The 16,758-nt window shown below is 36.3% G+C and overlaps 1 protein-coding gene across 5 annotated transcripts in view; it reads right to left on the bottom strand.

The window, feature by feature from the left end:
• The window catches only part of LOC140476423 (RNA-binding protein Nova-1), a 276,484-nt gene that overhangs the window by 93,254 nt on the left and 166,472 nt on the right, over positions 1-16,758 (bottom strand). The window contains exons 3-6 of one of the 5 annotated variants that reach the window (XM_072569015.1): positions 10,602-10,768; positions 5,217-5,288; positions 4,258-4,326; positions 543-793 (exon numbers count right to left, since the gene is read on the bottom strand). In XM_072569015.1, the coding sequence (XP_072425116.1) occupies positions 698-793; positions 4,258-4,326; positions 5,217-5,288; positions 10,602-10,768 (404 nt within the window). In that variant the 3' untranslated portion in view covers positions 543-697. Of the gene's footprint in view, positions 1-542; positions 794-4,257; positions 4,327-5,216; positions 5,289-10,601; positions 10,769-16,758 lie in introns of those variants that run through there. The other 4 variants (XM_072569011.1, XM_072569016.1, XM_072569012.1 and 1 more) reach the window with 4 other exon arrangements.

The raw sequence follows: 16,758 nt of genomic DNA, 5'->3' as shown, positions 1-16,758 counted from the left end.
TCATAATTGAAATGGACTCCACATTAATGATGGAGGGATATTAATATTGAAAAATCCAGCTGCAGGAAATAAATGTTCAAGGATCTTAGTCATTTTATCCTTGAAGCTACAGTATTTTTAACACTGCGATTTTAAACCCAATCTTGGAACAATAAATCAGGCTGTTGCCAAGTTACTTAGCCAATTAATTTTATGTGGCTAACTGCATGAAACTAGTTAAGTACAGGAAAATCAAGGCAGTTCTTGATTTTTTAATGGGGGCTGGAGCTATGATACATTTATCTTCCAACTTATTTTGGCAATGGTAATGATACAGCTGCATAAAAATCACAGAAAAAAATGAAATGGTCAACAGTGGAAGTCACTTACACCATAATTTCCCCCTTCTTTTGTCCATTCAAGGGCTGCTATGACATACATTCACTATTATAAAAAGTACAAGTTCCTTTGGACATTTTAAGCTTTCATTAGATAAGTCCCACTTAAAAGGAAGGATCAATATAGTTCAAACTATTTTTTTTAAACAAATTCAGCAATGAAACTTTACACAATTGCACAGCATTTATTTAGACATCAATTCCATTAGGAGTTAATAACTTTGTCAACAAAACAAGAAGGTTTTGAAGAAATGCAACTGTCTAGGTGTGCTTCCATTGTCCAGCGAACTAAAACTGATCAGCATTTGATTGTGTCTAAGTCACTCCAAGAAACAAACGTCCAATAATGCAGACTTGCATGCTGTCAAGCCTTTTTTTAAATTCAAGACCAAAAATTGTTTTCTCTCTGCAATGACCTTAAAGTGATAATGGAAAAAACAAAAATCAATTTGTTTCCTAGGAAACAAGCAAGCCCTATTTTGAGTCTTATTAACTCTAAGATTGTGCACATTATGCTTCCAGTCTCAGTCTTTCTCCAGATAAACCTAATCTTGGTCAGCACACAATAGTGATAAATTGCTCATGTCGGCTAATCTCACAATGCTACTTACCTATAAAGTATGTCGACAGGTCAGAGATTACCTCTCTCCAACCTTTTCCAATTTACTGCTGCACTGCAAATGGATTATCAACACACTGATGTGAATGTTAATCACTGTTACTCTTACAAACAAATGTCAGGCATATTATTTATCACAGAATAATGAACTTAAAGCAGACACAGTCTGCTTACACCACTAAGGTGTCACAATGACTACAGCTATTCAGCTTTAAAGGCTGGGATGTTCATGATGGTGATCAATGTTTAAGGGAAAAAATGTCTGTAATGGTCCTATGTCCAATCCATTATAAATTATGGAAAGAATTTCCATTATTAGAAGTTTATCGAGCTTGATTGTCATTCTTCCAAATAAACCACCACTCTGGTTAAAGATGCTTTAATGTAAACTCTCTTGAGTTATATTTTGCACTGTAATACACAAATCTATATTCTACATTCAAAAGCCACATTGAAATCTACAGTGGCTAGTGCCATCTCAAGATTATCTTCACTCCACAAGAGACCTTTGTTTCAAAAGTATATTGTTATATGAAATGATAGAAATAATGCAAACAAATGCATGATCAACCCATATAACATTTTTCTCATTTCACTCTGAAAAATGGCTAGAATTATAACGTTTTCCCTCTTTTCACGGTAATGCTGACTCTAAAGGAGAGATATGTCATATGCACAAGTCCCAGTCTAGTATTTACCAAAAATATTATCATTCATAACAACCTTATTGATGAGTTTCATCATGCTGTTTGATTAGCTGAACCTGACTCTGTCTTATCTGATATCCACACACATGTTGATTGCAAAGGTCTACATCATGCATCTGAGTCATGTGTGTTTTTCTCTCCCTAATCAAGAGTGTGGTGTTGGAAAAGCATAGCAGGTCAGGCAGCATCCGAGAAGCAGGAGAATCGATGTTTCGGGCATAAGCCTTTCATCAGGAATGATGAAGAACTTATGCCCAAAACGTCAATTCTCCTGCTGCTTGGATGCTGCCTGACCTGCTATGCTTTTCCAGCACCACATTCTCGACTCTGTTCTCCAGCTTCTGCCGTCCTCACTTTCCTCCTACCTTTTGTCTCCCTATCACTGGATGAAACCATTTATTTCGAGAGGGATCAGTACTGAATCTGGAACTCATTTATTTGGCTCAACTATTCACTGTACAATTTTGGTGAACCATTGGAGATATCCCAAAGAAATATATTGGATTCTTACATTATAATCCAAATGTAGGAGAGTCAGGACTGCTCACTGGTCACTGCATTGACTGAAGTGATTGTGGCCTAAAAATAATGAAAAGTCTATCTTTTGGAAAGAAGACAAATTGAATGGGAACATTCTGCATTCATTATAATTAGCAGTTTCCAGATACTATGTTAAAGCTTCTTCTACAGAATTCATGACCTGCCTTTTCCCTTACCTTATCTTCACTTTTAGAAACTGAATAAAGCACTTAATCATTCAGAGCAGCTAGTGATAAACAATTCCACACAGATCTATACAAACTCAAGAAGAATACACTAGATAAGCAGTGTTGCTGTTAAAAACACTTGACAAAGCACCTTGTAAAATGCAGAACATAGGTGCTTTATGTTTACGGAGTGGCATGCATTAATTTTACTGATGATGGGACATAATAACTCGAAGAGGTAAATTATATGCCTCTCAAAATGACATCAGGGAGCCCACTTCTCATAGTGCCAAGATCAGAGAAGGGAAAACACAAGTGCCTTCCCATTAGCTCCTTAATGAAGATAAACAGTCCATAGGTAAAAAGAGTAAAAAGAGCTGCATGCTACTAAAATTCCTTGTTTATTTTCAATACCATCATCTCCCAAAGCCCAAGCACCGTGATTATAATGCATTTTGACATATGATCTAGGCAAACACAATTTCCTAATTTTTTAAAAGCATTTTAAGAATCATTAATATTATTAGTTTCTAGATACTTTTTAATATCTTGTTGTCTTGCGAACACCAGCAAATTTAATTTTTTCAGCACTGGAAGCTAACTTGGTTGATTTGTACTATCATACATATGCTAATTTATATAGGGAACATGAGTTCTTCACAAAATATAAAACAAGTGTGCACTTTGAACAGCAGGATGAAGTTTCCTCAACTTTTACTCTACTGCTTATTTTATGTACAATGTAACATTTTAACTCAAGTCATAGATATCCAGTGGTATTGTTATCAGATGCTATGGAGTGAGCTCTCTCAATCCAGCACAGCTATTGTTCAACCATGTGTTACTTTAGAGAACAATCCTTGACCTTGTTAGCATTTGAAACTAAGGATGAAACTTAGCAATATTGTGTTACAGTTGTACAAAACAAAGTGTGTTTTACTCTTGTGATAAGCAGAAGGATTAATTTATATTATATTGTAGCAACATGGTTTTCATTCCATTCATTCAAGAACATAAATTGTAGCACAGAGAATGATGTACTTGGACAATTGCCATGTTAGAGAAATGTCATTGGCATATTTTGTATGGCACAGTAATTTAAGTCTAATAAAGAGTAAACATTTTTCAAGAATTTTCTTTGATTTTTTGGATAATGGATATTTACAACCAAGTTATGGTCATTTCTGTGAAAAGCTTTCACGTTCAGAAATTAAGTCATCTGACAAGCAAAATGTTGCCGCAGTGTTCTGTAGATAGATCATTCATATGTCCTTGGATAGTTTTTTCCATGAGCACTCTTGTTGCAAATGGTTCTGTAATAATAGGATTAATGTTGCTTTTGTGAGGAGAGCAAAACCTAAGACCATTTATATCTTGTGCCATTAAGGTAATGCATTAGATTGGTCTTTATGGCAATAATCTGCAGTTATATGGTATCTTTAACACATTAAAACATTCAATAAGGGCTTCACAGGAGCACTATTGATCAAAAATTGAGACTGGATACACAAGGTGATACTAAGATGGATGACTAAATATTTGGACAAAACAGTATGCTTTTAAGGAATGTCTCAGAGGAGAGAAAGAGGTAGAGAAATGTAGGGAGGAAACTCTTAAATATTACTGCCTTGGAAACCAAAGGCACAGCGGTGCAATGTTAAAATGAAGATGGAGAATTGAAGGAATGCAGAGATCTCAAGGGTTGCAGCGATGCAGAATATCGAAACAGAGAGGGGTGAGCCCTTGGAGAACATCAATAACAACCCAATGACAGAAAAAAAATCAATCTGAGCAGAAATAATGCAAAACTCTCTGTTTTTCTCTGTTCAAGATCTCTTTTTGTTTACCTCAACAAGACATCCCCCTCCTGTACATCGGTGAATTTCCATTTCTTGTGCTCCAATACATCCAATGATCTATGAAACCAAGACTTTGAATTAAGGTTCAAATTATGATGATTGAAGGCATTTTCCCATTGCCAAGTGAAATCTGTCAAGTGGACTGGTCAGCCAATGTCATTTCATTTTTTAGTCAATAGCTTTTAGTGAGAGACCTCCTGCTGTTTTCAAACTGATCCAATCCAAGGTTGCAAAAATATTCACTGTAATCATTACTATAAAAGCTTATCAGCTCTATAAATTATGAGACTGCACTGTTGCCCAGTTTTAAGTATTTCATTTATTTATGGGAGAGAGAGAGAGAGAGAGAGAGAGAGAGAGAGAGAGAGAGAGAGAGAGAGAGACAGCAAAATAGACATGCACAAATTACGCTATCCATAAAACATATTTCTGGTCTTACCTCACTCCAAAACCAAACATTTAGTGAATTCATCATTAACATATTGTGAACTGTGCCATTGAGAAAATGTTTTGCTGGGGTACAAGAGTTACATCACGATGCACAATAATAATAATTACTAATCTAGTAGATGACTAACATTGTCATCTTCATTGTTACATTCAGCTGAGTATGCAGATAGGTTATTTCTGGCAAAAGCAAAATCGTTAGTGGAGAGAATGCTGGAAACAAAAGGGCACAAGGCAAATATACATTTTCTATTCTTACCAGAAACAGTTAATCAGTTAAAAGCAAAACTAAAGTCCAGAATATTGTAGGATGTTCTATAACAAGCAGCATCATTTGTTTTTGCTGCGGAATTAGCACGCTTGTCTAATCTAAAGCTAGTTATTAACAAGTGTACCTGTTACAAAATATTCAAGTCCAGGAAAGGCCTCCTTCCCAACGTAGCTGCACAATGTTCTCTATACCTGTGAAAGTATGGTGTAGATGGTAGATGATACTGTACCTGATTGGCTCTGGTGGTGGTCATGGGGTCAGATGGAGTGGACTTGGTGGTAGTTGGGGAAGATGGCAATGTCTGGGAATAAAGCAATTCAGGAGGAAATCACCAACCTTAAGCCTTATACTGAGCAAACCCATGCAATAAATTCCAAACAGTCCAAGGTAGCTTACTTTGGCTAATATTTTAGGTATTATTTCCATAATTATTTATCCACAGCCACCTCATGCCAATGAAGGATGGATGAGATTTACGATGAAGAGCTGGTGTCTAGAGAAATACTGTGTTTCTCGCCAATATATTTTAAATTATGAAGCCATTATGATGATTCAATAGTTTCGATAGGTCATACATTTTCAATTATTGCTACCCACTGTAGCAAATGTAGAACATAACAAATGCACAACTTTTTGAACATGAGCAAACATCATGAATAACTTTGACTAATTTCTGTACATTTGAATAACATTTCTCGGCACACATTTCTAACTTTCTGAATCTACCTCTTTGAACTGGAATCATAATTGCAGTAAATTGCCTTATCAATGTATATGTTAAGTAAATGTCATATATACCATGCTGAAAGTTCAAGGAGATGTAGACTCATGTTAATTAGGACTACTGTAAGAGGACTCATGGTATTGAGTCTAACATTGATTCAATATAAATTAACCCATAAACAGGACTTCATAAGAAATCAGGATTTACTTTAAATTTAAATACAGTAATGCTTCATGTGAGCAGATTGTACTGTAAAATTAGTACGCTATGCCAAATGAAGATATTCAAATCCTCAAACTAGTCTTTAAAAGTTAGTTGAAGTCAGGAATTAAATTACAAATTGACCAGTATTCCAGAAGACATTTTCAGAATTAAAACTTAACATAGATTATTTTACTATATATACATATATGTTGTATTTATTTGATATATTTTAAAAAGTCATTTTAAGCTTGGAAGAATTTCATCATCAGTGTATCTAATTTTGTCAGAAATAAGCATTCAAATTATTTTTTGTTTGCCACTTTTCATGTGTTGCAGAAATGTTATTCAAAAAGATTAAAGGAAGACTGTCTGCAAAAGAATCCTATTTGGTGACCTCTAGAATGGGAAAATAACTGAGTCCCTTTCACAATTTAAAATACGTTCAGTGCAAATCTGTGCAAATGTGCACAAGCAATATTTGCACATTTTAAGAGTTAGGTAGCTTTGCTTTCAAAAATGTAAAGCTCCTAATATGTTACAGAGTTTGTGAAAAGTTCATATGGAGAATTAAAATGTTCCATTAATACTTAAAGAATACAAAACTACCTCAAAAAGCCATTTTGTGCATTCCATCTTTCACTTGTTCAAGCTGTTTTTTTGGATGGGACGGTTTTTACAGGAGGCAGGGAGAAAGAGGCAGCAAAAAAAAACACACAGCTACAAACAGCATAAGTGGATCAACAAACCCTCTGACCCCTCTCCTGTCCAAACAGGCAGTAAAGACGTTACAGCATAACTTACGTATAGAGTGAAAGAAAATAGAACAAATAAAATGCACAAGATTAGAATGAGTAGTGCCATTTAAATTGGAATAAGAGAATGTTGAAAACAAAGGAAGAAATAAATCTTCCTTGCATTAAGAAAACAATAATCCTTACAAGAATAAAAACATTCATTTCACAGAGGCAGACTTCACGCAGATATAAAGTTTAACAGTCAAAAAAAATCAATATTCAACTAAAACAGAAATCTTCTACATGAAACTAAAACAAAATGACAACAGTGACCAGGAGCCCACCAGACTGAGTGATTATTCCTTTGGACACAGCTCTGATCACACCAGGAGAATTGAGATGCCAGGCAATGCCTGTGCCCCTGTGAAAAGGAGCTTTAATGTGTTGGTATGCTATCCATTCAGCTTGGGGCAGAGACAGCATTTAGTTATCTGATTAGACTGCGAGAAAACCATTCTCAAAAAAAAGCTGTCCATGTTTTGGTGTAGTAGCATGTATTTTAAGGTACAATTTGTGCAAACTTTCGTAGTACAATACATTCTTTTAAACATTTGCCTTGCCCCCTTTTCACTGTAGTTCTTTTAAAAATAGTTTGCCTATTTGTCTGAGACTCTCCCAGATTGGAAAATAAATTTCTTAAGCGCTGCTACATGAATCTGGGGAGAAATGAAGTGCTTTGCACTTGGGGTATGCACTTTCTTCCCTGCTATTCCAGTTGCTCTCTGACTACTAGAACTTGGCAAACCACACACCCCACGAGGACACTAGGATTATCTACTTACAACCTTGATGTGTAAAGACACTAAGACACCAACATGTGAATTTGGCAATTTAATAATGGTGAAACATCAATGCTCTGTTCACAGACAATAAGGCCCAGATAAATCTAGTTGAATTTACATCGCATTAAAATATTTACTTAAATTTCCTTTGTTTCCTCTGTGCAACCAAACAGGTACTCTAATGGCCAGAGCAACACAGATTGGAGCTGTGCATCAGATCCATGTGGAATCCCCAATTCAGAAGAGTCACTGGGAATTGCCCAGGAAATTGACATTGTCTCCTCCACCAAGAACCCAAGAATCCATTAACGTCAGAGAATTCAGGCATTTCCAAATCAGTTACACTTAGTAGCTTCCCAGGAAATGTTAAAAGATTAAACATCTATTCTAACCCCTGGATAAGAGTTAATGTGACCCCTTAACTCACAACTGAGTTAACTCACCTACTTCATCCACTGTGTTCCCATTAGTAAATATTTGACATACCCATTTTCCTGTCGGTGAGGGAGATAAAGGGGGCAGGGAGTTACGGCTGATTGCAATTTGCACTTCCAAGGCTGACAAAGGCAACTGCATATGCTAAAGTGGAGCTGCCTTCAGTTAGATCCAACTTTCACAAGTGGGATATCCAAACTATAATGTGCACTTTAGACCGATCAGAAAAAGGCCCAAAGCTGCTGGTGTCCTTTGCAGAGGTGAGGTACTCTTCTGGACAGGTCCAAGGACATCTTTAGAAGAGATAAATTGTAATTAGGCTGAGTTTTCTGAAATTCAAATGTCCTTTGAGATTATTAAAAGTAGACATAAATGTGCATGAAAAGTTGATAAACTCTTGAAATTGCGAAGCTGATTGGAACTGTCAAACTGTCAAGGAAGCTGTCAGTCTGTCAAGTGAAATGGAAAAGGGAGCTTTTGACACAGCTGTCAAACTCAACCAATATAAATGTCCTTGCCATTAAAATTTGAAACAACTGGCTACATTGTAAAAGCAAATCAGGACTTACTGTTTCACTCTATCTGTTGACCTAAGTCTGAGAGTTATCATTTCAGCATTTGTGTTGCACATCTGATTTCACAACCTAGGGTGCCCATCAATTCACAATTTTATTGACAGCTCTAAGTACTTACAAGTTTTTGCAGCAGGGCTATAAATTAAATGCTTACTTTTTATAGGCAATTACATAGCTGAATGAAGTTAACTGTAGCATTTTTTGTTGACATATGTGTTTATTAACACAGTGAATTGATTAATAGGCATTTGTAATATTATTTTATTTCATTTTAACAATGAGTCCTGAGTTCTGCCTATAGTGGACACTGAGTGAGTTGGCATGGGAGGTGTAAGAGCAAAGAATGGTAGGTGAGGAGGGATGCCTTGAAGCTAGATTGGGAATATCAACAGCAATAGAGTGGACAGAAAGGAATAGCTTGCCATGCAGGGTTTGAGGGGTAGGTAAGAAGTAGGACCTGAAATGAGTAGACATTGATGGGGCATGTGGTGAGAGGTGAGGACTGAATTTTGTTGTATTGTTTATGTTGAAGCCGGGTCAAAGTACTGGAGTGCTGAGTTCAGCCATTTTTTTGCTGAGCTCCACACCCAGCATCCCCTGAGGCTCTGTCCACATCCCTTCCAAGGGCTGCAGGCCTAATTTTGATCTATAACTCACATCCCATAACCATGGGGATACCTTCCATAGGTTGGCAGAGCTGCAAAGCTTTTGCGACTCTGCAATCCTGACCCAGTAATGAACACTTAGGTCAAGGTTTTATTGCCAGTTTCACTTGGTTGATTGTTTTCTGGCTAAACAGGCACACAACTTGATTCTAGACTGCTATTACTCCAGTGAGAGCAACCAAGAATAAACCTCTCTCATGGACGATGTTAAATGGCTCTATATGATGGCAAAAATGAGACTGGAAATGTCATATATGCAGAGCAGTAGCTACAATCTCATGTTCTTGTACTGCGGGACCAATACTAATTATCCAGTGAGTAGATTTTTCGTAAAACTAAGTTTTGAAATAAATAATTTGATACTGAAACTTTCCTGATCAGCATTCCTGTTTATGAACTATAATTTACATTTATCTCCAAGAAATTAATTTAGAACCTGAATGCATTCAAAGTTTCAGTATATTGTGATACTTGTTCTGATGTTACTTAAATCATGTACTAACAAAGGAAAGCTGATCTACAAATTAATCTCAAAATTCTCATTCGTAGCTTTTGTTTTAGAAAAACCTTTTGAAATTGGTAACTTGAAAATGTACCTTGATTTCACAGAGAAACCAGTGACGTTGAAGGCTGTAAAGGATTTCATTCATATTCAAGACCACAAAATGAATGATATTATGGTACCAAACAAAAATCCATGTAGGAACTAAACAGGAATCACAAATTTGAAAAATATCTTTTCCCAATTGCAGAACGGTCAGGAAAATGAAGGAACATTTATGGTAAATACAACTTGTACAACAAAGCTAAGGTAAATAATGCACACCTAATTTTATTGCTTCATGAAAACATAGTGATTTACACGATCATTAATCCCTGGACAAGCAGATGACATGCACATCTAAGCTGCATGGAACAATATTTTCTCTTTCATCTAAAAAGGTTTTGTGTTTTCCCATATTTCTTCACACAGAAGTATTGCAGACAATCTTTCTTTAACAATATGCTTGGTTAGTAAAATTCTTACACCTTGAGAATTAGTTTAAAAATTCCCATTCTCAAAAAGTGGGCAAAAATAGTTCACCACGTGGCAGAAATATATCCTAGCTTTCTTTCAATTTCATAAAACTAAATTAATAATAACAGCCTGGAAGTCATGAGCACAGATTTGAGATGGTGGTGGGAGCTGGCTGAGTTATAGTCATTAATTGATCATCCAGTTTAAAACATGTGAAGTCAAAAAGGCTCCTTCATTACTCGATAACCGTCATATTAATTTTGCAATCTCTTTGAACTGGCTTTTAATGTTATCACTGCCATAGTTTTACCAGCCACATGACAGTGGACTTGCTGCCATACCCCTCCTCCACCACCAAATGCACTTACTAATTCTATTTCAAAATAGCAGATATATTTTATGTTATTAATAGCTTACTTGTTTGATGCGATCCGGGTTCACGGTGGTCTGAGGCTGCAGGATGCTAACTGGTTCTGTCTTTGCCACATTCTGAGGCATTTCTCGTATCTTCTCTGCAATGAAGCTGTGAACAGCATTCAGAGCTTCAACTGTTCCCTGGATCAGGCAGACGCGCTCTGTTGTTCCTGAAATGTAACACAAAAAAAATCAAAGTGAAAAAAGAAACAAAGACAAGCTGTCTAGGTGTATGAAGACAATCAGTTCACTGTCAGTTGTTTGAAAATATATACACAAGTATGTACAAGATTTTATTGACAGTTTTTATAAAACAACAGATAAAAAAATTGGTTTTACTTAAGTAAATTTTCAAAAGGTATGCAGCATTATGTGTCAGATAAGAGCTTTGTGCACAAATAATGTTAAGTGAATTAAGGGGAATTTGGTTATGTGGATAGAAAGATGGGCAGAGGGCAGAAAGCAAAGAACATAGATAAAAGCATGTTTGATCATTTTTGACAATTAGAAACCCCTTTGTGGAATCGTGCAGAATTGGTGGGAAGATTCCTTGGTTGAGTATCAGCTCACTGAAATGGTTAGGAATGCTCCTTGCATAGAAACATGTTCTGGCAGGGAATCGAGCTCAGAGCTTCCAGGCCAGAGATAGGCATGCTACCATTCTGCCACAAGACATCCATATAGGTGACTGCTATTAGACTAAGTGGTTCACCTGGAAAATGCTCAGCCATGGTCAAATCATCTGTTCTATACTGGAAGGTTTCAAAATATTCAAAATAATTCAAAAGATTCCTGATGAAGGGCTTTTGCCCGAAACATCAATTTCGAAGTTCCTTGGATGCTGCCTGAACTGCTGTGCTCTTCCAGCACCACTAATCCAGAATCTGGTTTCCAGCAGCTGCAGTCATTGTTTTTACTTCAAAATAATATTTGAACCTTGGTCAAACACAGAGAAACGTATTGCATGAGTTGTAAACATTGAGAGTACATATACTTTGAAGGAGAGACTGAGTTGGGAAGATGTTGATTGAGCTTCAACAGGGGCAGATTGTATATTAGACTGACTGGGAGTTTGGATGTAAATATCTTAGTTGGTCTTGCACACTTACAAATATGACTGCTAGGTGACAGAAATAATACTAATGCACACTGCGATAATAGGTAAGGTACAATGAATTATAAACATTTGGTCAGAAGCAGTGATGGAGAGACTTGGTGTTCATGTTGGATCCAATTTACATAAAAAGCAGAAACAGACACAAATTGACACTGGACAGATACCTGATAAATCAGTTGATAAACACACTACCCAGTAAGGAACTAGGCAGGTAGACCTGGATGGTTCATGTTCAGCCTCTATTCTGTGCTGAATTCATGCTTAGATAGCACAGGTTTAACCAACCTCGTTTTGATCCCCTTGGATTGGGAAAGGTGGGATTGGGAAGTTGTGGGCATCAGGTGGGTAGGACTACTTATTGTTTGCAGCTGCTGGAAAATACTCATTAATAGATGTTAGATGAGAACAGAATTGTACAATTACTGATTTGAAAATAAGTAAAATTTAGGTAAAGCAGACAAATGATCTGAGGAAGATAGTTTACAGAGACAGAACATCCCAAATATGAATATAAACATCTTGGCTTGTAAAACACAGCAAAGTCTGACTTTCTATAGCAGTTTGTAATGAACTAACACTTCAGTTTAAAAGGTCAAAGGAGAATAATTGAGATTACAACATACGTGCAGCAGAAATAACTGAATAAAATAAGAAAATAAATTTGGATTTATTGACAAATTTAAATGCAACTATAGCACATTTCTCGCAACAGTATTGTGCAGGAAATCCCCAACCACTGCGGGCTTCCCTGAAAGCGTAAATATTTTTCCACATCATAATCAACTGTCGTGAATTACTTAATTATGTAATCACTGCTCCACAACAATTCTGTATACACAGAAGTTTTATACAACACACAAGTTGACTTTTCAAATCAGGCACAGGAACATGATGCCCAGGTAATCCCAGCATTTTGTCTGTGATGTGATTGTGATATGTCAATACTGTACTGGGGCTGGAGGAATATACAGCACCAACAGCTACTGAAGTGGCAGGCGCTTCATGCAGACTATTAATAATAAAGGCAGTTGGCAGCCATGATGGCACTTGTCAATGCTTTACTGAGGACAGCAGGCATGGACGTGGTCAAATGGCTAAATGGAGAGCAAAAGTGCATGATCCAGCCCGGAGTCTCACAACTCCGGACGTCTAACATATAACAAACTTTTACCTGCTTTACCCGACAGCTATGCACTATTGAAGTTGGAAGCTGCAAAAAAAACTTATTTTTCTCTTAGATCTGTTTTCTAGAACTACTAAGTGCTGCCACTTGAATTCATTCCTGATGCTGCCAACAAAGGCAGGTTTGAACTTTCAATTATTCTGACATAAAGTGGGACAGAATTGAAGGGGAGACTGAGATTTAAATATGATTTGGAGATGCCAGTGTTGGACTGGGGTGTACAAAGTTAAAAATCACACAACACCAGGTTATAGTCCAACAGGTTTAATTGGAAGCACTAGCTTTCGAAGCACTGCTCCTTCATCAGATTTAAATGTGTCAGGATATTCATCAATGACATTTATTACTAACCAGAACACCTTAAAATATGGATATGATTCAAGCAGTTAAAAACATAAATATTAGAACTCAAGGTAGTTTTATGTTGGGAAGTCTCCAGGGAAGCTTGTGTTAAAATTTCAAGCACAAGCTCTCATCAAACAGTTCAATATCTTTACTATAAACAACAATAATTACCTCCAGAAATCATTTGTATGATTTCATTCAATGGTCTTCCCTGATAAGTAATTCCATACATCCATTGGCCTTATTTATACATGTTTCAGCCTAAATTCCCTATTTATTCACAATTAAGAATTAATTTCAATTTTATCTAAATATTTTGTGAGAAATTTAGAGTTTTGGACAAATAAAAGTCAAACTTTGGAAAGATCGATAATGCTGTTCCAAATAAATCAAAACATATTTATCTAGTTACTCAACCTCAATTTTATGAGTACTTTGATCCTATTTTAGTTCTTATCTTTTTCTGATGATGCTGTTACTATTCCCCCGAGGACAACTTTAAGAAGAACATTGATTAACTTTCAAGAAAGGGACTCAAGGGAGTCTTCAGATTGAAAGCATTAATTCTGTACTAAATGATGGCACGCGATATGGGTTAATCAATATAGCTAGCATAAGCATTCTACAGAAGGTCAATGGACAACATATGAAAACAAAACAAATATCATGTTACAGTCCCAGTGTTGAACCTAGACTAAAAGGCAGCATGTTAGAGAGGGGAGGAAAAAAACACTTATGCAATATTCATGCATCTTTTCCTTTTGAATAAGGAAATGATATGAATGCTTGCATAAACTATTCAACAATGCAGTTAACTGTCTCATACAAGTTAATCTAGCTTTTTTCAAAAACAGCTCAACATAATTTTACATCTTTCCATTATTGAAGTAGTGTTATTTATCTCATCACATACCCATAAAACAATTTGTTGAGCAGAAAGTAATATCTAGAAAACATCAGCACTTTTAATATATTCATTTTACATGTTAACAATGTATATGTAAAAATAACTCAAATTGATAATGGCTTTACTTACATTCAATGGGAATCATTAGCCAAGTGGAGATATTCTAGCAATTAATACATTAGTTAAACCATTTGACATCTAATATACAATTAAGATTTCAGCAGAAATTCATACTATTAATAATTGTGAATTACAAAATATGGGATGCATTTTAATACCTGTAAAACAAATGGGACAAGGTCTAGTCATATATTAAAAATTTAAAACACAACTCCATCCTGCTCTCTCCTGTGTTTAATGGCAAGGGGTAGGCAGCCATCCAGCTCACAGGAGATTGGTTGTGCAATTAAATATGAATATGTGAACAGAAGTAGGCCATTCAGCCCATGTAGCTAACCTTGCCGTTCTAGATTATGGCTAGTTTTCTCCTTTATGTCACTTGCCTGCACTATTTCCATTTCACTTAATCTCCAGAAATCTATTGATTTTTGTCCTTAACCTGGTCAATAACCTGCCCTTCTGTGGCAGAGAATTCTAAAGATTCACCACCCTATGAGTAAAGAACTTCATTCTCATCGCAGTCTTAAATGGCCTGCCCTTTACCCTGAGATATATCCCTGATTCTCAAGTCATGAGCCAAGGGAAATTTCATATTTTACCCACCCTGTCATGCCTTATAAGAATCTTACAAGTTTTAGTGATTGTTTTAGAAGTGAATAACTCATTTACTTACATTATTCTCCATCTACCTTAGCATGTGATAGTTGTCTTTAAGCCTCTTACATGCTCCTTACAACTCATGTTTCTACCCAGTTTGATATCAGCAAACTTGGAAATATAGCAATTGGCCATGCATCCAAATCATTTATAAAGATTGTGAACAATTGTAGTCTTAGCACTAACACTTGCAGTAACAGACTAGTAACAGCCTGCCATCCTGAGGATGACTGTTTATTTTTATTCTCTGCTTTCTGTCTATTGATTAAATACCGATCTAAATTAGTACAATTCCCGCTAATCCCATGCACTCTAATTTTATTTAGTGATCACCTGTGGTGGGACTCTCATCGAAAGACTTCTGAAAATCCAAATACATTATATCCACCAATTTTCCTTTGTCTATCCTTCAGATTAACATCATCAAAAAAAACTCTAACAGTTTGTCAAACATGACTTCCCTTTCAGCAATCCATGTTGACTTTGTGTTTTTGCCATTCTTTTCAACATGTTCACTTCTCACATCCTTTATACTAACTATGCACGTCAAACTAACAAGTCTGTAATTCTCCACTCTCCCTCTTTCCCCTTTTTAAAACAGTGATTACATTTGCTACATTTTAGACAGAAGGAACCTCTATTGAATCTATAGAATTATAAACGATAATCTTTACTGTATCCACCATCTCTATTACTACTTCCTTCAACACTCTGGGATGAAGCTCATCTGGCCTTCAGTGCAGCCAGTTATTTAAGTACTACCTCGTTACTAAATACCAAATTCTTTTAGTTCTTCAGTGACACAAATCCTTTGGTCACCTAGTATTTGACAGAAATGTTATGCATCTTTTTCAGGAATGACATTGATTCCTGATGAAGGGCTTTTGCCCGAAACGTCGATTTCGCTGCTCGTTGGATGCTGCCTGAACTGCTGTGCTCTTCCAGCACCACTAATCCAGTATGTAGACAAAGTATCTATTTAGTTTCTCTACTATTTCCATGTTCTCTTCCGTAAATTATAAGACTCAGCCTTTAATTACTCAGCCTTTAAGCTCCTCGCTGGCTTGCATTTAGTTCTCTTTTTACTTTCCTTAGTAGTCTTTTTGGCCACCTTTGCTAGGTCTTAAATTGGTCCAAATAGTCAGGCTTAGTATTATTTCTGGCATTCTCATTAGCTACGTCTTTTAGTTTAATGCAACCATTAATTGATTTTGTTAACCATTGTTGATTCAGCTTTCTATTCAGTTGACTTGCAAGGATATATATCAGTAGTAATGTATGGTTTTATTTAAACGGTAGCCATTGTCTGCTTCCCACCAAATCTTTTAGCATATTTTCCAAAGATAGCAGAGTCAACTTGCTCGTCATACCCTCACAGTTTCCTTTGATGTTCAGATTTAAGACTCTAGCTTCTGATTGAACTATGACACATTCAAACTTCAGTAAAATTCTATTGTATATTGCTCACCGTTTCCCCAAAGTGCCTTTACAGCAAGGTTATTAATTAGCTTTTTCTTAATACAATACACTAAATCCAAAATAAGCTAAAGCCGAGTTAGCTCCTCCACAGTGTTCAAGAAATCCATCTTGTAGAATACTCCAAGACAAGCTGAAGACAACAAATGCTGGAGATCAGAGGGGGTCAAACAACATCCCTGGAGAGAGAGCAAGCTAACATTTTGAGACTGGATGACTCGTCATCAGAGTTCTGATGAAGAGTCAGTTAGACTTGAAACGTTAGCTTGCTCACTTTCCATGGATGCTGTCTGACCCCCTGTCATCTCCAGTATTTGTTGTCTTCAGAACAGATTCCAGCATCTGAAAATAATTG

The sequence above is a fragment of the Chiloscyllium punctatum genome, chromosome 4 (genome assembly GCF_047496795.1).
Source record: "Chiloscyllium punctatum isolate Juve2018m chromosome 4, sChiPun1.3, whole genome shotgun sequence".
Taxonomy (NCBI): domain Eukaryota; kingdom Metazoa; phylum Chordata; class Chondrichthyes; order Orectolobiformes; family Hemiscylliidae; genus Chiloscyllium; species Chiloscyllium punctatum.
Note: the sequence above shows the minus strand (reverse complement) of the source record. Positions and strands in the feature narration are given on the sequence as shown.